The 27,279-nt window shown below is 40.8% G+C and overlaps 1 protein-coding gene and 1 long non-coding RNA gene across 4 annotated transcripts in view; one reads left to right on the forward strand and one right to left on the reverse strand.

Moving 5' to 3' along the window:
• Positions 1 to 21,391: 21,391 nt before the first annotated feature.
• LOC142493224 (uncharacterized) lies at positions 21,392 to 27,004 on the forward strand. 2 transcript variants are annotated; one of them, XR_012801046.1, is made up of 3 exons: positions 21,392 to 21,703; positions 22,592 to 22,673; positions 25,352 to 27,004. It is a non-coding gene; the product is annotated as an uncharacterized LOC142493224 (long non-coding RNA). The 2 variants fall into 2 exon arrangements; XR_012801045.1 differs by having other exon boundaries at positions 21,396 to 21,612.
• NUP133 (nucleoporin 133) overlaps positions 22,455 to 27,279 on the reverse strand; it is a 97,487-nt gene continuing 92,662 nt past the window's right edge. For both annotated transcript variants that reach the window (XM_075596867.1, XM_075596865.1), the window contains exons 25-27: positions 26,697 to 26,761; positions 24,534 to 24,622; positions 22,455 to 22,697 (exon numbers count right to left, since the gene is read on the reverse strand). In XM_075596867.1, the coding sequence (XP_075452982.1) occupies positions 22,561 to 22,697; positions 24,534 to 24,622; positions 26,697 to 26,761 (291 nt within the window). In that variant the 3' untranslated portion in view covers positions 22,455 to 22,560. The remainder of the gene's footprint in view (positions 22,698 to 24,533; positions 24,623 to 26,696; positions 26,762 to 27,279) is intronic.

A 27,279-nucleotide genomic window follows, 5' to 3' on the forward strand; every position in this document is an offset into this window, starting at 1 on the left:
TCAGAAGGGGGTCTCTTAGATTTGTCCAGGACATTGTGCAGTAATCTCAGAGGGAAATATTACAATACAGAAACAAGACTTTCTAAACATGTCCATTGTCCTCTTGAGCTAATATTGTCTAGAGTGCATAGAAAGAGGGATGCTTTGCTTGTTTTTGGTCATTTACATGTTAAACAATCCCATTTGTTTTCCCACATAACACTATAACCATATAAGGATAGCAAAAATACAGAGGTACTTGATTAACTCCCTACACAACTAAATATCAATTTAACACACAGTATCCATTGTCAAGGGATTTTCAACCTACCCATGTGGAACTCCCTACTAATGTGTATGGTGACTCAATGCACCTTTAAATCTATTATGATTCTGAGGAACTGCAACCGATTTATACACTTTACATAAATATACTATGCTGCGTTAGGACTTATATTTTCGAAATAAACAGGCAGCGTTCCTTATTATCTATGACGTACATTATTGTATGACATTTAGTAACCTTTTTCAATTATTAAATAAAAATATATGGCAAAATAAATGTCAGCGATGACCAAATTTAGGGGTAGATTCTCAGAAGTGCGCTAAATGAGGGCAAATAACGTTATGTTGCCTAATTAGGTAACGGACGTTATTTTTCCTAAATCTACCGGGGATCCTCAAAGCTAATCTTATGCATAAATAAAGTCCGCTAGCAAATCCACCATACTTACGTTACATGCGTTTTCCAATACACTGCACATGCGCATTGATCAAACTTTAAGGAAGCTTATTAAGACAGCGCTATGAACAGAGATTTTCCTCGTGTGTTTTATCAAAAGTTAATGCAAATCTTATTATAATATTAGAAATGTTTCATTTTAACACTTATCAACTTTTTCACTTCATTATATGGTATATAATGTAATAATGGCTGTATAAAGTATGGATGTAGAATGATGTATATCCTACATACCTCAACAATATTAATTGATATTTTATTTAGAGTAATGTTAGTAACCCAAGGAATCTAGAACGGCGCTACACAGCAATAATGTGGAATAAGTGAAAAAGGTGAATAGATAAAAATGAGTGTAAGGCGTATTAGAAAAATTCTCAACCTTCAAAGGGAATTGTACAGGTTCCCTAATAGCAACAGTACATCCAGGGTAGGAAGGGAGCGATAAATCAGGAACACCCCAAAAAAAGAGTAAACATATATGGTGCAATAAAATCACATAAAATGGGCAAAAAAGAAAAACTTGGCTCATATGAATTACCTACTTACAAAAGGTAGGTGAAGAATATGCGTGTAACAGGGAACAGGGTTGCAGGAACTCGAGAGGGCTGTCAAGCCCCAAACGGAGGTGACGTCAGACGCCGCTCGAACACTGTCTGACTGCGGGAGTATTGGAGAGACGGTCCGGTCACCACTTCTCTAGCGTGAGGTCTACTGCTTCCCTATTTTATGTGCCTATTTTACTTGTACACATTGTGAGTACACTCCTTACCTTTTATTGCGATATAAACCTTTTTGCTGGTCTGCACTATGGTCTCTTTTCTGCTGTGTTTCCTCATGAGTTGATCCAGAGTGCAAGCCCTCTCGAGTTCCTGCAACCCTGTTCCCTGTTACACACACATTCTTCACCTACCTTTTGTAAGTAGGTAATTCATATGAGCCAAGTTTTTATTTTTTGCCCATTTTTTTTGTGATTTTATTGCACCATATATATTTACTCTTTTTTTGGGGTGTTCCTGATTTATCGCTCCCTTCCTACCCTGGATTTAGAGTAATGTAAAATTAAAATAAATGGGGGGTGTCCATCCTTCATTTATTTTAATTGTACATTAATATAAATGAAATATTAATTAGTATTGTGGAGGTATGTATGGATATACATTATTGTACACTTTGTCCAGGCACAATAGTTCACACAAACATATCGCTTTAATCATTAACAACAATATTGTAGTTTGTATTTATATGATCCATAATATATATCCTTGTATGTCATATGTAACTTTATAACTCAATGATAATCAGCGTCTGCATGTCAGTAAGGGCATCTTTTGCAAGGTGCTAAATATTGTAGCTTTATTGTCATGCGCTAACATTAAAGGAAGGTCAGAGAATCTTAAAATGTAAGGCTCCATTATATTTAAGGAAAATGCTAGGACCGATGCGCTAAGCACCTTTGGAGATGTGTTAAATTGAGATAACGGAACATTAAAAAATTAGCGACCTTCTGATGATCTACTCCATAGTCTTAGGGAACACCAGCTAAAAACTACTGGTTAACAGGTTGTGAAACACCAGCAAATACAAATTCAATATTTTTTTGTTCATGATCTTCAGAGACCACCAAATTCTCTTTTTGAAAGGCAATGTCTTGCTAGTTCCTCAGATACGGTATAGGTCAGGGGTCTACAACCTTTCAAAGAGGAAGAGCCATTAAAAAAATTGTCTTTGGCCAAAATATTTTGAGAGCCGCAACACATCTTAAACATATGATTACACCGCCACAAACACATATGTGATACATATACTGTTCACACACACGCACGTACACACACACTAATAGGTGTATATATGAGCATTAACAAACTATAAACTCACTTCAATCAAAATTAGGGAAAGGAAAAAATATATGGGGGAACAAAATACATCGCACAATAATAAGTCCATTTATTTTATTTTTTTCATTGTTATTCTGTGCAAAATAATTTGGCATTTATAATTTCCACCCTTGGGCAAAAAACGTGAAATACATCAAAATATGCTTGGTCCTGCATTTTTATTGACCATCTCCCTCCTCTCAGTCTCTCCTACCTCTCTAACTCTCTCCTCTGCTCACACCCTCCCCACTCTCTCACTCCCTCTTCCCCACAATCAATACCCCCTCTCCCCAATACACACACAACAACCTCCTCTCCACCATATACACACACTAACCACCCAATACACACACTAACCATCACTGCACCAATACACACACACAGATGTAACAGGGTATGTCCAGCTGTACCTGTTTCTCCCCACATAGTGTGTCTGCTATGTAAGTCCTGTTAAGATCCAGGCATTAGCAGGTTAATCTGTGGGCCCTTGACCCCCCTTTCTGTTTCCCCTGAAAGTGAAGGAAGGTAGGTGATGTCTCATGGCCTGTGTACAGCCCCTTGTAGGTGGGTACAGTCCATGAGCCTGCCCCTTCCAGAAGTTTCTAGGGGGAGTAGCCTAAAGTTTAGGGGACTTTCCCTCAGCCTTGAGAGGATGAGGTTGTGTTACCCCCTGCTCCTCCTGGTGTAAGGAGGATGAGTGTGTCCCTCTTTGATCCCTGGCTAGGGTGAAGGAGGGTGAGGTGATGGTGGGAGCTGTGAGTCTTCCCCATGGCGCGGTAAGCTTGCTCACTTGGGCTGGCTAGCCTAAGACCACCTGGAGCAGAACAGTGGAGAGAGAAAGCACCGTCTAGAAGTCCTGGATGTGTGGAGAAGACTATGCTGCTAAACATGCTGTATGATTCCATGAATAAAGACCCTGTAAAGATAACTCTGCCTAAGGTGTAAGTTCCTGGGCTGGAGGGAGGTATGTGTGTAGTGATGGGGGCTGACGTCTACAATTTGTGGGATCCATCACTGCTGGAGGCACTGACAACCTTATGAAGAACCCAGAGTCCTGTGTGAGCCAGTCCTGTCATGTCTCATAACATCAAGCAGACCACTCAGACCTCCTGCGAACCAACAGGTGAAGCACCACAACAGCGAGGTAATGCGCCCACTTCCACACACTGGTCCCTAAGTGAGGTTGGGGGGGGGGAACACATGTCACATACAATAACCCCCCTCCTCCAATATACACACACACAAATAACCCCCTTTCCCCAATACACACACAACACCTTTCCCCAATACACTCGTCCCCCACTCAATTATCCCCCCACCCACATTCAATTATCCCCCACAGAATTACCCCCCCCCCCACACACACACACACACACTTGCAGCACATACTTTCAGCACTTGGAGTGATTCTCAGATTTGTTCCCTGGCATTCCTGAGAGACACTGTGGAACCTCACTGAGCTCTCCGCGGGTGTGTTTGTGGGACCCAGCAGAGAAGCCCTGCAGGTAGACTTTCTGGGGCACTCCTCTGAAATGTCTGCAAAGTCTGAAAAGTCTGCAAAGTCTGCTTTGACGTTACTGAAGCATGAGAGGGACAAGAGGGTGAGAGGCATCTCACGTCACGATGCGCATCCGACTCAACTTCCAGTGCAGAGTGCCAGGGCCGCAGACCGAATTCTCAGGGCCCAGTACTAGAGTTACGATCGGGGCTCCACCCCCCGTGTCGGCAGTCTCCCCATCCATCAATTAACCCCACTCTTACTCAATTCCCCCTCCTCACACTCATTCCTTCCCCCCTTGCCCCACACACATAATCCCCCCACAAAATACATACAAATCCCCCCACCCCCAAATACATTAAAAAACGCCCCCAAATACATATAAAGTCTCTTCTCATCCCCCAAATACATACAAAAAACTCCACCGCCTAAATACATTAAAAAAAAACCCACACCCCAAATACACAGCCCCCCCCCCCCAAATACATACAAACGTACCTACCTTGGAGATGGTCTCAGGCTTCTGGCCGGGCTTGGCTGCTCGTCCTCTCGTTGCCGCCGCCCGGCCAGAAGCCTGAGCTCTCCCCAGCTGCGGGTCTCCCTCACTAACACTGACCCAAGCCGAGCTTCTGACGCCAGTGCGCACCGAGCCCCTCTCTCATGCCAGTGCATGCCGGAAGCTGAGCCCAGTTTGCTTCCATCTTGTGCTGATGTCAGAGAGGCGTGGTGCACGCTGACCTCTGAAGCTCAGCGTGGGTCAGTGTTAGTGAGGGAGGCCCGCAGATAGGGAAAGCCGGGGCCGGCTGCAATGAGCCACTAGAAGTGGCTGAAAGAGTCACATGCGACTCAGGAGCCACAGGTTGCCCACCTCTGGTATAGGTTAATAATAATAGATATTGGTGAATGACCTTCCCATATGTTCTTTACACCAGCAATGCGCACAGCTCCGTTCCTGAGCAGCAAGACGTTTTGTCCACCGGGCAAGAATGCTTGCCCAGTGGGCACACAATGGCAGCAGGATCATCCTCACCTCCAGTCATCATAAAAAAAAGTCAGAATGTCATTGGCAGATTACCTTGCAGCTTTCTATTGCTGTCTTCAGCGGCTACGATTGTCTTTTTTGTTGTTGTTTTCTCAAAGAATTTACAAAAAACTAAACCTGTTACTCAGGAACAGGGAAGACCCTGGGACAACGGATTAGCTCAGAAGGACCTCCGGTTGAAGTAAACGCAAGAAAACTAAATGGGGGGGTGGGGTTGTTCCTTTAAAGGGCTTGTATATATTATTGATCTTTTAGTGGTAAAGAAAAGGTCCTGGAGGAAAACATTTTCGTAGAAAATCTTTCTTCATGAAGATACCTGTGACATTTCAAAAGCTCCATACACATTAATGAATTCTATATGCTTATTCCACAACAAGGTATTCCAACCTATGACAAATGTGCTCTTACTCAGGACAAATATGGCTTCTGAAACTGTGAACTGCATCACAGAATAGATTGTTAGAGCAATTAACGATGATTCAAAGCAGGAACACTTGGATATACGCAGGCCCGCCGACAGATTTCTTTCGAGCCCATGACTGTTGCCCCAACTCAAGGAGTGGTGGATGGGTGAGGGCTGAGTTGTTGACCGGGGGATGGAGTTGAGGGTGTGATGCAAGACAGATTAGTTGAGAGGGAGCAGGGTGGTTGCCCATTTATTAAGCATGGAAGCCTGTCAGAAAGGAGTCGATGCTCCAACTCAGCTGAGCCCCATCCTGCCCTGGGGCCAGGACAGCTGTCAGCAGATTTGGGGATATGTATCAATTTGCTCCTTCTTGATTGAGCAAAATACTCTATTTCCATCAATTTGCTGCTGCTTCATAAGTATAACGTTTGTTATTTTACCTTTTTACACCTGGTGCTGATCAAAAGAGGTTAAGGTCCCTCAGACCTGATGGGCTGAATTGATGCAACTCTGCTCCATTATACTGATGCAAATTTAGATACATCTCATTGTACTATTGCTACAACAACTCTTCCCCTAAATGCTCCAACACCCCTCCCCAAATCTATAACTGTCGCAAGTGGAGCAAAACTAACGCAAAGCACCTTGATACTATGGGGGTCACTTATCAAAGACCCCTGGGCCTCTGTACTGGAGAAAATAAACTGCACCAAATATATCAAAGAATTTGTTTTCCCTTCTGAAACCAATGGATTTTTCCCCTTGCCAAATCTGGTGCAATACTTTTGTACCAGTTGTGCCCTATATTTACGGCCAGTAGAATTTGGTCTCCTACTAATTCAAGAGTGACAGAGTCAAAATGGTGCAATTTGCGTAATTTTCGGAGCAATGCTTGTATTGCAACTTTTGATACATATCCCCCAATGGGGGCTTTGTATCTATGGACAGGAGATTTTTTTTTTCACTTACTGCCCTGTTTTTTGATCCAAAATGATATCATCTGTACCAAGCGTGTAGCTTTACTTTCATACATTAGGCACAGATTTTTAAACAAGCATTAATGCCACCTCAAGGCTGGCAGATTTATTTTACTAAATAAGTATGCACAGAAACTTACATCTCATAATCTGTGCGTCATGTAACTCCTCCCTAACTCCTCCTATTCACACACCCAAAATCGCAGCCTGGCGTATGTGGTGCATACACTGGAGAAAAAAGCCCTTGAAACACTGATATTAAGAGGTGCAAGAGAAACGTTATACATTTGGCGCCAACATTTTATTACACAGACCCCATCGTCTTCAAAAAAAGGGTGATGCATGCATCTTCCAGCCTCCCAGTGAAGGAGTTGTAGAGAAATACAATAAAGGGATTATAACATACTTTTGGGATAGAAATAAGAGGAGTCTACACATTGCATTTTACATTTTTATGTTAAAGCTCATTGTCACGGGAGACCAGGTTTATTAACACCTTTTCATAGCGGGATCATTGATTGAGCAAAGCAAGGTGGTAAAATACATTGTAATTTATTCCAGGAAAAGACATACACACAATGTAACACAATTTACAGGGTTAACACACTTACTGGGAACGGGGCTAACGAATAAATCTATCCTTAAAACGAAATTCACAAAAATGACCTTTGTAGGAGCCCTTTCCAGTGACCAGTGAGTACTCACAAAATGCCAGTCGCGACCGTTACGTTCTCAAAAGCGGGACTTATAAACTTTTCTGAGATGAAAATCCTTGAAGCCGGCTCGCGTTTATTCAGTACAGAACATCTTTGAATTTGCAGCTGATGGTTTGGCGCTTGGAATCTGCGCTCCTCATTGACTGCAAGCTCTCTTAAGGGTTTCAGGCTCTCATTCACCAACCTCTACAGCATCAGAGAGTGGGAATTTCCCTGCCAGCCAATCACCAATTTGCCGGGTTTGTAAAGCTGGGCGGGCACCTTTTCTCAGTCTGTAAAGGGGCATGCGCCAACCTGGCACCTCTGCCTCTTTGCATACTGAGCCCACCCGCTGTCCAGGTTCCACAGAGTCTGGGCTCTGGCAAATGGTGGCCGGATAGCCCTGTGTTAGCCCAGGATGTGGGTACTCAAGCGGAACTGTAGTACCCCTCCTGTTCTAACACCTTGGCATCCCTGAAGCTTTCAAGTCCTGACTCCGCATAGATCCATAGGCACCAAGCTTGGTAGCCATCTGTTCTGCTTGTAATCCATGACTTGGAAATCCTACAGATCATTTACAGGTTACCAGTACATATACCTATTAAATATAATCCTTTAATAAAATATACTGTGTCCTGTCTCATGTGTGGTAAAATCTATAAGTCCCTGTTCTGGTGTCGGGGATGGAGTGAGAGTATATGTTACCTACATTCACTAGCCTCATACGTGGCACACTTTAGAAAAATAACTTTTAAAACTTTTACACACACGAACCACTCTCAGCTTTATCACTTAGCTGGAATGCCCCCTGAACCCCTATCCTAGGTGCAAGGTATCTGAGCATGTATCTGGATACCACTCTTTATACTAGGAACACCTCTGTCTACTAGGGCCCCTGTGGGTGATCGCAGGTATACATTAACCCCTTCATGCCCGTTTACCTTGTCAAACCCACTCTGAAACTTACAGCCTAGAAATCTCCCAGCACCCCAGGAAAGGCAAAACACACAGAAATCATTAATGTCGCATATTTTGCACACTGTCATAGTAATGCAGTTAGGACATCTGGGTCCAAGAGCTGACACTCCAGGACCTCAACACATGGATCAGGGGTAACCAAGTGGACTGAACCTTTATTAGTGAGCCTGGTTAACTCCTTCACCGTTACACTCATGTACATTATAACAGCTTATTTGTACAGGGTATTATACAATGGGCGGGGGCAATTGGGACTATGCCTAAAACACATTCTGTTTTTTAAACATAGACAGATGGTTGGTAAATTGGTTACTGTAATGAATATTTGTATTATATATATATATATATATATATATATATATATATATATATATATATATATATATACACATAATATATAAGTATTTTAATCAATCTGGCACATCGGAGGTTAAAGTAGAAAATCATCTTAAAAATACATCAATTGGGGTCAACACCTGGGATTGCAAGTGCGGGGATTGAAATGGCATCGCAATTCTTCCCTGACACGAAGAATAAACTAAAACCTTTTAAATATACCTTGAAATGCATTCTTTGTGTGATCTGTGGAATGCCATGGGTTTTTGTAAGTTTACTAAATGTGAAATATCATGAGTCCGACAGCAATTCACGAGAATTACAGATTCATTTTGGTAACAGTTGCAATTACATGAATCAAACGATGCAAAGTATAACGAGTAGTTTATGTATAATCTCTGATATCTGTTCTCATTGAAAAGTAGAAGTTAAAGTGTCGTGTTCCATATCAAGGCGTGCATATTACGTGCACAGACGCAACAGTGAAGGCGTCGTCATTCTAAGTATTATAGAGATAAAGATAAGAGCATGTTTCTTTATCTGGGCAGATTTTTAAAGGTCTTTTTTTTCCCCTTTAAGATAAAAAAGGACATCAAGAGATTGATGAGAGGGTAGTTAGGGATATGCCCAGAAAGGTGGGTTTATGTTGTATTCAATGCAGGAAGTTGGTGATTGTGGATTATGTACGTGACCATTCATCTGTAACCCAAGTAGTTATTTGTACCTCACATCACATTTATTTGTATTAATCGTCACTAGAAAGTAGCTTAATCATCTAAAAATAGCCACGGCTGGCAAAACTGCAGAGGAATTTCCTTCCCAATCATCTCTCCTATGCTACTTTTACATCATGAATCAGAAGTCTAGCCCTTGTTCAAATTAGCAGTGCATATCTAGGGCGCTCCATTCTCAGTCCTAGAACTAGCAAGCAGCACTATTAAACCAAACATGAATATCCAACTGTCCTCAATGGGGAACAAAGGAACAGCAAATTGGAGGCCCTCCTTTAAATTATGGCTCCTTGTCTGCCCTTAATATCGTGTAGCCAGGTCCCCTCCGGTCCTCCGTTCCCCCCCCCTTTACCTCCGCTGCCGTGGGGGGTGTTGCGGGGAGGTGCAGGAGGCGACGGGCTCGCCGGCGCCTCCCTTCGCAGGGCGCCGCCATGTTTCAGGTGCTCGCACTTGCGCATACGCAGAAGTGTTTTGCGGAGGTCATTACAGGAATTGAGAAATGGCAGAGGTGGCTTTCCTTAGTGCAGGGCATTCCTGAGTTTGCGCATGCGCAGATGCGAGTGGTGGCGGCCATTATAAAGTCGCACATGCGCAAGGGAAATAGCGCACGCGGCCCCAATAATAAAGAGGTCCCACGGGGACTACACCACCCAGCAGCCACTGGGGCTGCTAACCATGTGAGGCCACAGAAGCCAATAGGGCTTGGAGCTTCCCCTAAGGAGAGAGATACATTTCGCGCGCTGGGGAAGGACAGTGAGTTGGAGCTGGGTCAAGGTTAGGGGAGGTTGTGTGTGCAGGGGTCAGGGACCCACTGCACTAGGCCAGGAAATCCACTAGGCCCCAGCTAGACTCCATAAGAAGATAAGAGACTGTCTTCATGGTGGGACCGTCTGTCGGGACACCACCCCAAGCGGAGGCGGATTCACCGCGGGATCAGCGGATCCATTCTATTTTCCTGACGGAGCGTCCGGGTGTGGACACACTCGGCAGGTATCATACAACACGTGCACCAACCAACATCTCAACTTAGTGGGCAGCGCTGTCCCACACATTGGGGGTTGGGTGTGGGACTCTGGGACAAGGTGTTGGGAACATGGTGGATGGGAACGCCTTGCATGGTGCGTGGGTAGTTGTATTTTTAGTAGTCATTTGTAGAGCGTTAAGTTATTAAGAGATAAGTATGTGCCAGTAAAGATATTTCTATTTTATACTATGTGTGATCATTGTGTTAGGGTCCTGTGAGAGGCTCCTCCCAATACGTTGGGATCCCTCTCAGGTGGAGGCGCTACACCAATATTGTAAGTACATCACCCCAGGTTCTCCATGGCAGAGGCTCAGGCCCCTGTGAGACAAAAGGTAAGGTAGCACCAGTAGCATATTTACAGCCTGCCCCCAGATCTCACTTAAAGGGGGGGGGGGGGGGGGGGAACAGGGCTACAATTGTAATGTAACTTTTTCTCTAGTCTCTTCGCTGGTCTTTCCAGGGACACACAGGTACCACTTTTTATATAAAATAAGTTCACTTTTTATTAAAGCACAGAACACACAAACAGTTCACCTGGACAGGGTTGGCATCTTCAGGTATTTCTGCTTTTTAATTTACTTTGACCAGTTGCATTCATATTTGAATCCTTTATCCTTTCCTTAGTTGCTCGTTTTACTTAAAGACGTTACAGGTTTTAAAACTCTGCCCAGGAGAAACAAAATGGCGATCAAAACGTGCAGCTCCTGCAGGTCAATAGAAAGCCACAATGTCATCAATTGCAGCTTCCTATTGGATGGCCAATGAAATTCCCAGGAATACCAGTAACTTCACAGCGAACTAAGTGTCCATGGAGTTGAAAATAACATGGTTCAGCTCTGAACAACCCCGGTTCACATTTTGTAAATAAAACCATTTAACATTTTTGCTTACAGCTTTAATCTAATGAAAAACACAGGGGAATCAGAGATGGTTCTTGTCAATTGTGTGTCCTAATCCTAAATAGGGATATAATTGTAGGAATATAATAGACATATACAACAATCACTAAGCGCTAATCAAAAGTAATAATAATAATAATAATCTTTGTACACTGAGCTGCATTTGCTGAGCTTGTTTCATGTATGTCTTGAAAACCTTACTGTGTTACATTTAAAATGCCTTTCACTTAAAAAGCTCGGGAGAGCACAATTATTCTTTATCCTTCTTTGTGTCTTGAAATCACTTATTCCTTTCCTAGGAATTTACATTCTTATTGCCTCTTCCTTCTCTGTTCCTTATATCGTTCTTGTGAGCGCAACGAGGAATACAAGACTTCCTTACACAAGGATTTACAGCAGGGGATCCATATGTCAGTCACAAACGAGCAAGAGGGGTTGCAGTCTAGCAGACAAACCTGGGTGACTGACAGCTGCCCCAAACTGAAAAGTGCCTGAAAAACAAGCAATGAGCAAAATACACAGGACCATCGTATACATATCATTGCTCTTTTCCAGTCTTCGTTGTTTTACATTAAATAGTTTATGAAGCTTGTAATTAGATCAAAAGGAATGTATTCGTACAGAACATTTTATTATTATGTAACAGAAGTCAGTCTTATTCTAATCAGATTGTGCAAAAGCTTTTGATACGATTCAACACAAGAGGTTAGTGTATATAAAAAATTAAATTGGACCCAGTAAAAATATTTGCACCTGGATTGAAAACTTGTTGAAGGATAGACAACAGAGAGTTGTCATAAATTTAACTTTTTCTTTTAAAAGGCTAAATTTGTGAATGGAGTACCCTCAGGGATCGGTACTAGGACCCCTGCTTTTTAACTTGTTAATTAATGACTTTGAGGTTGGCACAGAGAGCAATGTCTCCATCTTTGCTGATGATACTAAATTGTGTAAGGTAGTAGAATCAAAGCAGGATGTACTGTAATTTCTCTCCAGAAGGACTTAGAGAGACTGGAAACTTGGGCAGGTAAATAGCAGATGAGGTTTAATACAGATAAATGTAAGGTTATGCATTTGGGAAACAAGAATAAACAGGCAACTTAAAAATGAAATGGGGATAAATTAGGAGAATCCTAAATGGAGAAGGATTTAGGAGTGCTTGTAGACAGCAGGCTTAGCAATAGTGCCCAAAGTCATGCATGAGCTGCAAAGGCAAAGATTTTATCTTGCATTAAACGGGCAATGGATGGAAGAAATTAAACATAATTATGCCCTTTTACAAAGCATTAGTAAGACCACATCTTGAGTATGGAGTACTGTACAATTTTGGGCACCAGTCCTTAGAAAAGACATTATGGAACTAGAGAAAATGAAGAGATGAGCCACGACATGCATAAAGGGGATGGTTAATCTGATTTATGAGAAGATGGCAGCTAAATTAGATTTATTTACATTAGAAAAGAGCCGTCTGAGAGGGGGATATGATAACTATATACAAATATATTGGGGTACAATACAAGGAGCTTTCAAAAGAAATATTCATCCCAAAGGCAGTACAAATGACACGGGGTCATCTCTAAAGGTTGGAGGAAAGGAGATTCCCCCAGGAACAAAGGAAAGGGTTCTATACAGTAAGGGCAGTAACAATGTGGACTTCATTGCCCATGGAGACTGACGGCAGATACAATAGATATCGTCAAAAAAAGTTTAGACATCATTTTTATTTTTTTAGAAAGGAAAGGTATACAGGGATATACCAAATAAGTATACATGGGAAGGATGTTGATCCAGGGAGTAATCAGATTGCCAATATTTGGAGTCAGGAAGGAATTTATTTATTATTAGATGACATTTCACTGGGAGGTTTTTGTTTGCCTTCCTCTGGATCAATATACGGCAAGTATAAATAAAGGATAAGTACCTGTCGTCTAAATTTAGCATAGGTTGAATTTGATAGACATACGTTTTTTTTCACCCTCATCTACTATGTAACCTTGTATGCAAAGAACAAAAACATTTTTTTTCCTGATATAGCACTGTCAGTGTATGCAGTGCTGTACATAGAATTTTGCAGGCACAATGAAGGCTATGTACGAAAGGGGAAAAAGAACAAAATCCTAGAAAACTGTCTAAAAATGCTAGTTTACCTTGCCAATCAGCATTTGTGAAGCTGCTTTTAATGCACTGACGTTTGCATTTGTTTGCGTGCCTCATGTACTGCTCCTACAAAAATCAAGGTATTGACATTCTGAAATGGGGGCGTTTACAGTTTTGCCCTGCTGTATCAATTAAAAAAAACACAGTAAATTGTTACATAATTAAAAGTTCACGCCTATTATTAGCCAGTTTTTTTGTGCAACTTCAGAGATGGCGGTTGTGGTTCAATATTCTTGCATTAGATTAGACCAATACAATTGGGGCAACAAGTAAAGGTAATAATTGAATTTATTAGTTGAAACATAAATTAGAGACAAGCGCGCCGCTTATGTTATTGTGAGGATCGGGCTTAGGCCCGCCTCCATGACGTGTCTCGTGGCTCTCCTGGTGACGTGCATCATCCTGACAGGATCGTGCGCAGGAGCCGTCCAGTTGCTGTCAGGTGAAGGACTCAACCACGAGTTGACACTGACAGCAGTACAGCTACTTAATCTAATTCACCGGCGGCTCTTACTCCGCCCCATTCTCTTTCCTCAGGTGACTTTCTAAAAGTAGAAATGTTTCAAGTATTTATGAAGTTTAAAAAGGAAGTTCAAAAAGAAGTGGAAAAGTGGACATCACCTAGTGCTTCTGATTCCTGCTTTTGATCTACGTTGGAAAAGAGGATATCATCCATCTAAGACTGCACATCTCAACACTTAACTATTGCTGTGATGCCGCCTTTATTTTTTATATTTGCTGCAACCGCACTTATTTTCAAATTATGCACTTCCTTCCACCAGTCTCCTTATGTCTCTAACTCTATTCATATATCTCCATCTCTCCTTTCTTCCCCACTTCTCAGTTCACATGAACTCCTTTCTTACCTGCGTCCTCTGTCACAACACAGCTATACCTCCTGCACTAAAACACACCCCTACAAATCATCCTCACACATCCTCTTTCTATCCATGCTTCTCCTCCTTGCTTCTGGGGATATCTCTCCCAATCCTGGTCCCTGCCTTATTTCTACTTGCTCTCGTCCTCGCCTCCCACATACAACTTCTACTCCTTCTGGTGTTAACCCCTCCAACCTCATACCCATCCCCTGCCACCCTCCCTCCTCTCTCCCTTTCTCCTGTGCCCTTTGGAATGCTCGCTCCCTCTCTAACAAGTTCCTCTCTGTGCATGACTTCTTTCTCTCTCACTCCCTGCTTCTCTTTGCTATAACTGAGACCTGGCTCACTCAGTCTGACTCTGCTCTGGAAGCTGCCCTCTCTTATGGTGGCCTTTCCTTCTCCCACACTCCGCCCCTTGATGGCAGGGGTGGAGGTGTGGGGCTCCTGCTCTCCTCTCTCTGCCGTTACCGAACTATTCCTATTCCCCCCTCTCTTGCCTTTCCCTCCTTTGAGGTTCACACTGTCCAGATCTTCTCTCCTCTCCCTGTTCATGTGGCTGTCATGTATCGCCCACCTACCTCTACTCATCCCCCTTCTGCCTTTCTCTCTCACTTTGAATCCTGGCTCTCTTTCTTCCTCTCCTCAGACTCCCCTGTTCTTCTCCTTGGGGACTTCAATTGCCACATTGATGACCCCTCTCTCCCTTGGGCTTCCCGCTTTCTTTCTCTAACCTCTTCTTTTGGCCTTCAACAGTGGACTGCAGCCAGCACCCACAAGGATGGCCACTACTTAGACCTGGTTTTCACTAAAAACTTCTCTCTCTCTGATTTCTCCATTTCCCCTTTTCCTCTCTCTGACCATCACCTCATCTCATTCTCTCTATCTCGCTTCTCAACTTCTCCACCTCCATCTACACCCCGGTTCTGCAGAAACCTGCGCTCTATTCACTTACCTGACTTTGAGTCCACGTTACACTCCTCCCTCTCCTCTCTCAGATCTGCTACAGACCCTGACAAACTGGTCAGGAACTACAACTCTGCCTTGTCCTCCTCTCTTGATCTACATGCCCCGCTTTCTCTCTGCCGCACTCGCCCTTTTAACCCTAGACCCTGGTTAAATTCCCACACGCGCATGCTGCGTTCCTCCACTTGTTCCTCTGAACGCCTCTGGAGGAAATCTCATACTCTCGCAGACTTCCTTCACTACAAATTTATGCTATCCTGTTTCAACTCTGCCCTCTCGCAAGCTAAACAAGCCTACTTTTCTTCACTAATCAACATGCACAAGTCTAACCCACGCCGACTGTTCTCTGTCTTTGATACTCTACTCAAACCACCCTCCGCTGCCTCTCCTTCCTCCATCTCCGCTCAGGACTTTGCTGACTATTTTAAGGAAAAGGTGGAATCCATACGTCAGAACATCCCCTCTGTTTCTTCCTCCCATCCTACACCTCTTCCTAACTCTCCTCCTGCCTTCCTTGACTCTTTTTCCACTGTCTCAGAGGAGGATGTGTCGCTGTTGATCGCCTCTTCTCCCTCTACCACTTGCCCTCTTGACCCCATTCCCTCCCATCTCCTAAAACCTCTTGCTCCTACTATAATCCCTACGCTCACGCACATTTTTAACTCCTCCCTCTGCTCTGGAACCTTTCCATCCTCCTTCAAACATGCAACAGTCATACCATTACTCAAAAACAGCAAGCTTGACCCTACCTGTCTTTCTAACTATCGGCCTGTCTCCCTCCTGCCTTTTGCCTCTAAACTCCTTGAACGTCTTGTATTCGCTCGCTTGCTCCATTTTCTCAACACCTATTCTCTCCTAGACCCTCTACAATCTGGCTTCCGTACTGCTCACTCCACGGAAACAGCCCTCACTAAAATAACTGACGACCTCCATGCTGCCAAAGACAGAGGTCATTACACTCTGCTCATATTACTCGACCTCTCTGCAGCATTTGACACCGTGGACCACCCTCTTCTCCTTCACATTCTCCATACTCTTGGCATTCGGAACAAAGCTCTATCCTGGATCTCATCCTACCTCTCCCATCGTACTTTCAGTGTCTCTTCTGCTAATACCTCCTCCTCCTCTATTGATCTCTCTGTGGGGGTACCCCAGGGCTCTGTCCTGGGACCTCTTCTCTTTTCTCTGTATACACCCTCTCTAGGTGACCTAATAACATCTTTTGGGTTTAATTATCACCTCTATGCTGACGACACACAAATATATTTCTCAACACCCGACCTTACACCTACTGTACAAACCAAAGTTTCTGAATGTCTCTCTGCTATATCATCCTGGATGGCCCTCCGCCGCCTTAAACTGAACATGGCTAAAACAGAGCTCCTCATACTTCCTCCCAAACCTGGCCCTACTACCTCCTTCCACATTACTGTTGGAACTACGATCATTCACCCAGTAGCCCAAGCACGCTGCCTTGGGGTCACACTCGACTCCTCTCTCACATTTGCCCCTCACATTCAAAACATTTCTAAAACCTGTCGCTTTTTCCTCCGCAATATAACAAAGATACGCCCTTTCCTCTGTTGCTCGACTGCTAAAACTCTGACTCAGGCCCTCATTCTCTCCCGTCTTGATTACTGTAACCTCCTGCTGTCCGGCCTTCCTGCCTCTCACCTGTCTCCCCTACAATCTATCCTTAACACTGCTGCCAGAATCACTCTACTCTTTCCTAGATCTGTCTCAGCATTTCCCCTCATGAAATCCCTCTCCTGGCTTCCGATCAAATCCCGCATCTCACACTCCATTCTTCTCCTCACTTTTAAAGCTTTACACTCTTCTGCCCCTCCTTACATCTCAGCCCTAATTTCTCGTTATGCACCATCCAGACTCTTGCGTTCTTCTCAAGGATGTCTTCTTTCTACCCCCTTTGTATCTAAAGCCCTCTCCCGCCTTAAACCTTTTTCACTGACTGCCCCACACCTCTGGATTGCCCTTCCCCTCAGTACCCGACTAGAACCCTCTCTATCCACCTTTAAGACCCACCTTAAGACACACTTGCTTAAAGAAGCATATGAATAGCACTGTGGCTATTCTGAACACATGGCACATAAAGCTTGGCCCCCTGCAGATGCACTTACCAGAACTCCCTCCTACTGTCTCTGTACGTTCTCCCTACCTACCAATTAGACTGTAAGCTCCTCGGAGCAGGGACTCCTCTTCCTTAATGTCTAAAGCACTTATTCCCATGATCTGTTATTTACCTGTATATTATCTGTTATTTATTGGATTACCACATGTATTACTGCTGTGAAGCGCTATGTACATTAATGGCGCTATATAAATAAAGACATACAATACAATACAATACAATGATCAAGTGGGCTGATGGCAATCAGCATTTAAAGCTGTGTAACTCAGCATGGATTGGGTTTTCAATCAAGAGGCAATCATTACATTCAGTCTTGTGCCTTTCATCTGAGTATGGCAATAGTGCAAGCAAAACCGTGTGCCGCAGGCTTCTGAGACTCTGCACTTCTCTAGCTATTGTGTGTGAATGAAAAATGAATATGTTAATTTCTCTTTCGTAGCCCTTGTACTACAGTGCAGAGTATGTTGGTGTCTAATAAATTAATAATTAAATACAATAACAGTAATCGCACACTTTCTTTGAATTGGGTGAACCCATTAAACAAGCTCTATGGGGAAAGAACTGGGGGGAAAAAATTAATGTAGATGTGTGTACAGTGCAGTTATATGAGAATATTACCAGATTAAAATGTGTTTAAAAAAAAAAGTAATGAAAACGTGTTTGAAGTCCAATATCACAGTCGACTTTGGAAAACTGTATTCTGGTTAAGGACAGTAATCTGAACACTTAAGCTAATACAAAGACATTTAACACAAAGTTTAAATGTGAAAGATCTTTAAAAAATGTATTTGCAATAGAAACAGCATGTCCATGTAGCTTTAATACAGAACTTGCTGTGCAAAATCAATGTTAAATATAGAGGTTGATAAATGTACAAGCTGAGGCAAGTTGCCAGGTCAAATTGGACAGAGCCCACGAGCCTGCTGGAGTTTAATCTATTTATACCCAGATATACCAAGAAATGTTTTTTTCCCCCTTACATTTCGAAAATGATTTGACACTACTTATGGCGAGGTAGAGCTTTATTGGTTTTTGGGATGGTCAGGATGTGGTGGGTGGAAGTGCAGTTGAAGTTAGGCCAAACTGTTAAAGATGCACAGTGTGGCAGCTGCTTCCATGTGCTTCAAGGATGAAAACTACTGGTAATTACTTCAGTACAAAAAGAGCAGTGTGGCAAATAACACTTGTGAGGAGTTGCCTGCACGTCAACAAAAGACACATGGACAAATAGCAATTTTTTTTTTTTTAAATCTGTGACTTGCTAACATAAAAGCAGAAATGAGCGGTTGTTTGCAATTTTATGCTCATGTACACACAACCTTATGCACATAGATCAGGACCAAATTGTATGGAGAATTAAAACATACCATGTTAATTGTAGACACATTGGTTGAAAGTACTAGGCTCTAAAATGAAAGATATGGGTTATAAAGCTGCCACAGTAGCTCTCGCTGCCTCATGTTCTTTGACACATTTTTCTTGGCTGTCCAGAACTCCTTAAAACTAGAATCTGCTTTAAATTACCCATCAAGTCAGCAAGAGATTGATAGACATTGGTTGCTCGTGCTCTCATTTATTCCAGTAATGTGTTCAGTCCATACAAGTGTACTGAATCAGTGTCCCTCCAAGCATGGCATGGGAAGCTGGACTGAACGCTGCCTTGTTGTGTCAAGACAGCAGCTAGTATGCACAAATGTAGGGGGAAACGAATGGAACATTTATATTCTATATACCACCCTTCCCCACCCCCCCCCCCCATCTCTTGCTTATGCAGATTACAAGCCTGGTATCTAATGTTGTTAATACCGAAGGCCCTTACAAATATAAACTATAATGTTCAGCTACCACTATACACATTAAAGCTAGTATTTCAGCTAACGGGGAGACTTTGAAATAATTAATTGTATTAACCTATACTTATAAACTCTGTTTATAGGCTCTCCGGTGATAATGGGTTCTGGCCAGTCCAGGTAGGTTAAAAATAATAATAATTTAATTAAAAGCTGTCAAGTTCTACCTCACCTTAAACATATTATAGAAAGTGGATAGCAACAGTGGGTAACTGTTCAACAACATAAGGTATGTAGCAATGACACTTCCACTTTATGAGTTCATTGCAGTTTATTTTTTATTACTGAATATCAACTGTGGGCCATATTGCTGTAAGCTTGCACCTTTTTTTTTACTGTTATCTACTGCAGTTTAAATGTTTCTCTAAACATTTGTCTGATTTCATGAATATACCTTTTACCAGTGTTTATTGTGTAGAAAATAGACATCTCATAGTTATGAGCCACCATGAAATATTTACTAGTCAAAAGACAAAAGTAATAATGCCACTTAACAAATCATTAGTAAGACCTGGGGCGTCCACCTCTGAAAACATACTTTAAAGGAAATAGATGAAGTGAAGATTGTTCAAGTGAGAGAACTATGCAAGGTGTTTATGGATAAAGATTTATTTGGGAATTCATCGCCGGCTCATAATGCATAGGTTAAATGTAAACAGCCACTTTTTTAAATATATATATTTTTAAACTTTTGCCATCATAGTAATCAAATGCTGCGAGTGCTTTTAGGATCTTTAAGTAATCTCTTTTGTGATAAGACTTTTGAACCTGTTGTATATGCAGGGAGATTGTTGGTTCAGTCTTTCCCCTTTGATATTTTGTATGGGTAATGATGGCAGCATATTTGGTTTAAATAGATAATGGGAAACAAGGAGTATCAGAATTTTTTTTTATTGTAAAAGGTCCATAGTAGGATCGAAACGTAGCTCTCCTGAATAAATCCTGTTCATTCTCACAAGACCACTGGTGTGCCGTCCATTACTTATTTTAATGAGATTAAGAGGGACAGAGTCCACGGGGCACATCTAGGCCCTCTGTAGGCTGGTCGTTGAAGAGCCCAATAATACGGACTTGGCTTTGCTTCATACACGAGACATCCTATTAATACATATTAGGCATTTTGCTACTAATTTGCTTCAACTAGAGGGTCTCCCTGAGCTCATCTGTGATACCCTAAAATCCGGTCCGAACAGCGAGACCATGGTGTACACAGGAAAAAAATATGGCTACTGGAGCGAGCTCCAACTCTGGCAGCTGTATTGTTTCGGAAGAGCAGTGTGTCAACATGTACAGAAAAACTACAAATCTCTCTGGAACCAGGAGGACCATGGACATCACCTATGAGCCCCAGGTAGAGTGAGGAAGGAGGAATCCAGATTAAGATTAGTTTAAAAAAACAAAAACAAGCAGCCGGAAAAGCTGCCAATAGTGTGGTTTTCAAGCAAAAATCCCCTTTGAAATCAATGGCTACAGAATAAGCATGTTCAGCTCAGTGCTGTGTTGTAGTCCCCTCTGGGATCAAAGCCTCTTAACTTGAAAACTATAGACAATTTCAAAAATGCTCCACAAATGCTTAAAAAAGCAAATATAAAAAGCACGTGACCCTTTGGCAAATAGTTTTTTGAATTTTTTGTTTTAGCGACAAAGGCAAACTTTGCCTTGAACTCTAGCAAAATTTTCGCCCAGCTCTACCACGACCTATACTACCCTGTTATTAATGTACCAACCACTCTGTATTGATCCATACTAAAGATGTGTGGTTTATATTACCATTTTTCTGAAAAAAGAAGTTGCCAAAATAGAAAAATATTTTTAAGTAGATTATGGAAATTTAGAGTCGTAAAATTATCTAGCAAATTATAGCAAGGTGGTATTTCAGGTATTATTTCTAGAACGAAAACACCTTAAATCGCCTAGATTGAAATGCATTTCAATGTAGACAAAAGGTGTAATTTTCAACAAATCTGCAGCCCTTTTGTGAATTCTGAAATGTACTGTAGTTAGAAAAGCCGGATTTAAGTTATAAATAGTGTAATATAGTGCAACCATTGTTTGTGTAACAGCTGCAGTATGGATAGAGTCTAAGTTTAATTCAGTGCCGCTGACTTTCTCAAGGTTGCTAAGCTCCCTTCCCTTAAAAAGTTAGATACGTCTATTCTTCCAAACATGTTCAGCTCAGAGAGTTGTGTGAGCGGAGGCCTGAGAGGGGTGGAGGGTACGACAGGAATATGTGGACTTTTAAAACTAGAAACTGGATTCAAGTCAACTAATTTAACTTTTGACCTTCTCAGCTGTTAGATCAAGTTGTTTTATCAGGCACTTGGCCAGGATAAAAGCAAAAAGGGTATGCGAAGCAAGTCTCCATCCAATTGATGGGGCATTAGTAGGAGGAAAATGAAGCTTTCTAAAAACACTTGGAAAGCCTGCACCCCCGGTAAGACTGCGCTTGCGTTTATTTCCTGGAGACGAGAATAAAAAGAAAAACTATTCAAAGAGATTGGCACCTGCCTACAAATGTAAAAAAGGTAAAGGAGACCTTCATCGATGTTCTGAAAACACAAACTGTAAGATTACTTTGTGTAGGTCTTTTAACAAGGGGCTATGGGTGACAGGCAATGTATCTGCTATTTGCTCCACTTTTGTAACACGCCTATTTTTATGCTGGGACACTTTTTAATAGATCTTGTGAACATGTTCAATAGATTTGAAAGCATTTTACCAGGAACTATTGGGTGAGTTACACATCTAATTCTCATGACACATTAGGAAGAGATACATACAATGCAGCTAATAAGCCGCACTAACCATACAAAATTGATGCATTCTGTATCACCACCGTACCCGCACCACCCTATCACCTATTATTAAAACCACTTGTATCTTTAAGCAGGCTCGTGAAGCAAAGGTTGTTACTTTTAATATTTAATTATTTTTAATGTAGCGCATGGTTAGGTAAATGGTTTCCATTTCCTTTAAATACGAATAGATTAACCCTTTGCTGGCGCTGTGACAGCACAGAAGGTGGCACTCCTATGACATTATATAACTGAACTTGGGTGCCACATCGCTGCTTCATATAGAAATTCAGGCGTTAAAGATCTTCCACCTACCAGCGGGACATAACGCAAAACAATGTGAAATAAAGAAGCATTGTGAAAATACCTTAGGCCACACAGACTGCAACCGCTGTTGTCACTCAAACACTTAATCAACTACAATATGTATTGGTAGCCTAACTACAAGTTATTTTTTATTTGAAAGAAAGGATATGCAAAATATTTAAGAGTTGGTTTTATTAAACAAATATATGTCAAAAAACAGTAGGAGTTTTAGGGCTGTGTGTGGGAGGGGAGAGTGTATTACTGCACAATATCAAAATGGATCAGGAATGTTCTGTCACATAATGTTCATAGTTTGCCTTCAGAGCAAATTCAAAGTATGGATTGGATTTCAGGCTGCCAAGTTCATCTGACTGAAGCAGGATCTCTACCTGTGGTAAGTAATTTCTAAGCTGCATACCTATAATAAAAAATAAATCCAACACATCAACAATACATTAAGAATGCACACACACAAATAAAGTAGCAATGTATGCTTTAAGAATTTACAATATATACAGTAAAATACATCTAAATAAATGGACACCGTATGCATGGTTGCCAACATATAGGTGGTCAGTACTGCGTATCTATAAAACCATCCTTCTCACGTATCTACATTTCAACATTGTGAAAGTCACATTTTAAAACATCTATCGGTATTTATATAATACATTATATTACTGTAAGAAACATAACAGCAAGTGTTTTGTGAACAAACAAAGGCAAATTATGTACTCTTAATTTTATTAGCACCAGTTAACAATTAGACACATTTTTATATCTAGCATCATTTCATTTAGGGAGTGTTGATTCAATAATTAATTGCCACTTAAGCTAGGCTTAAAGACAGATACATGTGTTCCATAGAATTTCCACGGACAGGGGTTACTAAAAGGCTCAGTCTTTTTAAATTACTTTTGAACACACACTTTTCAAAGTGTGCTCAGTTTCAGTGAATTCCCTGGTGTATTAGTTCGCATTTCCTAATTCCAGTACTTTCTAAATGTCTTCAAAGAAAATTACTTTCCTTAAGATACAGAACACAGACAATACTGTATAGGAAACACATTGCATTTTACTTAACATGTCCCTGTAATTCCCCATTTTTACAAAAACATAACTTAAAGGACATATTTCTTTTAAAATGTTTTTTTATAATATTTTTTAAAATACTTTGTCATCAAATAATGTGAAGTTATTAATGTATTCAATTTTTCTTAATGGAAATAACTATTCATTGTAAAATAGTATTTGTGGCATATATTATTTTTAGGGTTCATCACATTTTGCATAAACCTCATACCTTCAGATTCTGAAATGTTGTATTTATGTCTCATATGGAATCCGACAACTTTGTCAGGAAAGAGAGAGCTGAAACTGCCAATGTATTACACAAGCTAAAAATACTTACAAGAATATCAATCTAAATGACTATAATTATTCCTTTTTCATTCAATTTACAGCAGGTACAGTATTCATTTTCCAATCTTACTGTAAGGCTATTAGCACACTGCATTACCTTGCAACTTTTGGTTAAGGCTTAATTATGCGTGTTGACAAAGCTGAGGTAGAAGTTATACATATAGTTAACCCATTAAGTTCAGTGTGTAGAACTAGAGGCTGCTAAAATGCTCCTCTGCACACTTGAACATTTGTCATGTACGTTCCTAAAATAAAACGGACTGAAGTTGGGTTCCTTGTGGCTTCAGGCAGCTGTAGAGTGCCGAGTAAAGCACTCCTTTCTCAAATCTATTAAGCCACATACAAATGCCTGCCAAACTCTTGCTCTGCAGTCCAAAACGCTTATATTTTAACACGCCGATTGGAAAACACAGTTACCCAGATTGACTAGACAGGCACGTTCCCGAAACTTGGAGACAACTTACAGCCCATTCACCTGATTGGGCTGTAACATTTCTCCCAGTTTCGGTAAACATGGCTACATTCAGCAGACAATATACCATTGGTACACATACCCATAGCAGACATTGGTACTATTCTGAACAACTGTTATCGTTTATAGATTTGCCAGACTTTACTATAATATAAGACATTCAAAATAAGTTTGTATTTAGATGCACTACTTCCACTGCATGTACAAGAAAAATTGGCAATCTTCTTTTAGTAGAATTCCGAACAGTGGCGTTATTATAGTGTAATTATTATTAATATACTGCTCATGGCATTAGGTAATCTGCAGCAATTACTTATACAAAATTCAATCACCACCATATGCCACAAATTGGATATTTACCTTCATTTAGTAATTTTTGAATTACTTTCACAAAAATTGAGTCTTTTGTTGCTTCTATCGGGTCATCTTTCCCAACTGAAGTAGACCACCTGTAAATAAATCTAATATGAACATATCAACAAGTATGCATTCTTCCCAAACCCTCATTTGTTGCATTCCACCCCAAACAGAAAGGATCAAAATCGCCATATTGGAAAAGAGCTGTAAACTTATGACAGATGATGCATGACCTCCATTTAAAATGATTATTTTAGTGCGTGGAGCACAAGGATCAAGGTACATATTTTCTAAGCAGTCTTCTGCCATAATGCACCTTCCAGCACTGGAAGACACCATTCAACTCAATGGCTTCCAGCACCAGAAGATGTCTTATGGCAGAAATCTGTTTGGACCCTAATCTTCATCAGATAGTGTGTTGTGTTCAACTGATCAAATACCATTTGGATAAATCAATAACATAGTAGGATGATATATATAAAAAAGAAAAATACCTCTTTTACATATGTTTCTATCCTGCGAGTCGTATGCAACTTTTTATGTTTTACTTTCTACCTGGTAGAAATTGAATCTTGTTTAATTGTAAATTATGTTTTGTTATTTGAAGATTCTAATTAACCTTGTTTCTGCATCATTACTTTGTACTGTGGACTGCGCAGCATTTTAATGACTTTCGACATTGTTGTCTAGGCCCATGAAAATGAGCACTTATTTGTACAGTTTCAGGTTATAGAAATTTCAATGAAAAAACACAAATCTAGAGGATGCTGCAAAAAATAAGCGATTTTTTTTAACAGTAATAAACTGTTTTTTCTCTCCAGGCTTTATGAATAACCAATGCACTTCTGCACAGGTGAATGCACCTAATTTGCATCTGAATATAATGTTGGGCGGTTCAATTGAGGAGAGATTTCATAACCATAGAAGATACTGCAATACATAATACAAAATCCCTTGCTCACTGGCTCATTTTGCTGTGGATGAAGCTTTCACCTGGAGCTATCGCTGCCTTGAAGGAAAACCCAGCACTGAAGAAGCGTGTGAAGAGTGTAAAGTCAGATGCTTTGGTGTGAGACCAGTAGCAGCTGTTTGGATAAGTCACTTACTAGTCTGCACCTCAGATACTAAAGTTTACTCTATAAGAAAAGTATTGCATCAACAATACCAGTATCCTTTAGATTATGAGCAGAGCAGGGCTCCCATTACATATGGTTTCATTATTAAAGTTGTCTGTATTTTATGTTTTGCTCTGGTCCGTAACCCCATATTGTACTGCAGTCCAGAATATGTTGGGAACATAATCATTTAAAAAAAGTATAATAATCTGTTCACCATATATATGTGGCATTTGTTTAAAAAAATGGCCTTTTTAACAAACAAAAGTGTTCACAGAATGTATAGTAAGTGACACTCGTATGTTGTATTCTGAAGAAGCCAGGACAATCACTTGCGGTACGTGATATCTCAAAACCTTGCTGTGTTCCAGCGTATTTAAATGCCGTTAGGTGTGATGCATTTGGGCTCAGTTTTGGTATTACAACAATTTCATGCGTTTGCTGTCACACATTGATTAATCACGCCCAAATAATAAGAACACAAGCAAATACTAATTAACCTTTGTACAGAATTCTATCCACTCAAATTATTGGAACATTTTAATACGTAAATCTAGAAGATATCGCCAGACTGAAAACTGGAGTGACACTATTTTTCCCCAAAGTGCAGCATTTTCACGAGTCAAAAAGAATTGTGGTTTCAATAGTGCAATCCCTCCAAGGAATGAACATGTGAGTTATCTAAAAGAACACAGTCCTGTTTATTAATTATTTATCAAGGGACACACGTTTGAGCCCATGATTTTTCTTAAGGATAGAATGGCATCCACTTGTTCTTTCATTAACGAGCTAAACATTTAAAGAAGCTATACTAATAATAAATGTTTGGAATCACTCTGTGCAACTTTAAACAATTATTGAAAGATCATAATAACAAATGTATTTTAAGCATATTGTATTGTACTTTTATGTCAACATCCCACAGCGCAGAACTACACAAGAATGAAGACACTAATGTGACCTAAGTATTTAGGAAGGATTTACTTTGACCAGAAATGTGCTATTTAGGTAGATATGCGAGATGATCAAGAGAAGTGTTTATATCACTCACATGTCTCTCTTCAGAGCACTGCAAAGTATTTCCAACTTCAATGCTTCTACATCCATCTCTTCATCCTTATTTAGAAGAAAAAAAAAAGAAGCAAAGTGTGGTTATAAAACAATATGGTATTATTCTGAGGAACACAAAATGAAATAAGAATTATTATATAAATGGTAATTTTTTTTGTTTTGCTAAACTATTGTTTTACATTTCGAGCCGATTTTTAAATCCGTGCCGTTTACACTAAATAGACATGGAATAGATTTTTGGACACACACACAAACAGGAAAGAAATAATAAAATAACGTTTAAAATTCTGTTATGTGCATCTTGTAACTCCTTACACCCCTGCATCCTAGTCACCTCCCTCCGAATAGTAAGGTGACACACATGAGAAAATAATGGGACGATGACCTTGTTAAATTGGTGATTAGAGATGTGCAGTATATGTCCAAAGTGTCAGTTTTATTGACCAAAAAAAAAATCAATTCTTTCTCCTTGTACATGGCTCCCAATATTTTGTTCTTCCAAGTATGCAGAAATTATGGATTATTTTCGTCCATTGAGGAAGAGATAGAAAACTGTGCAAACC

Source organism: Ascaphus truei, chromosome 4 (assembly GCF_040206685.1).
Source record: "Ascaphus truei isolate aAscTru1 chromosome 4, aAscTru1.hap1, whole genome shotgun sequence".
In the NCBI taxonomy this organism is placed as follows: domain Eukaryota; kingdom Metazoa; phylum Chordata; class Amphibia; order Anura; family Ascaphidae; genus Ascaphus; species Ascaphus truei.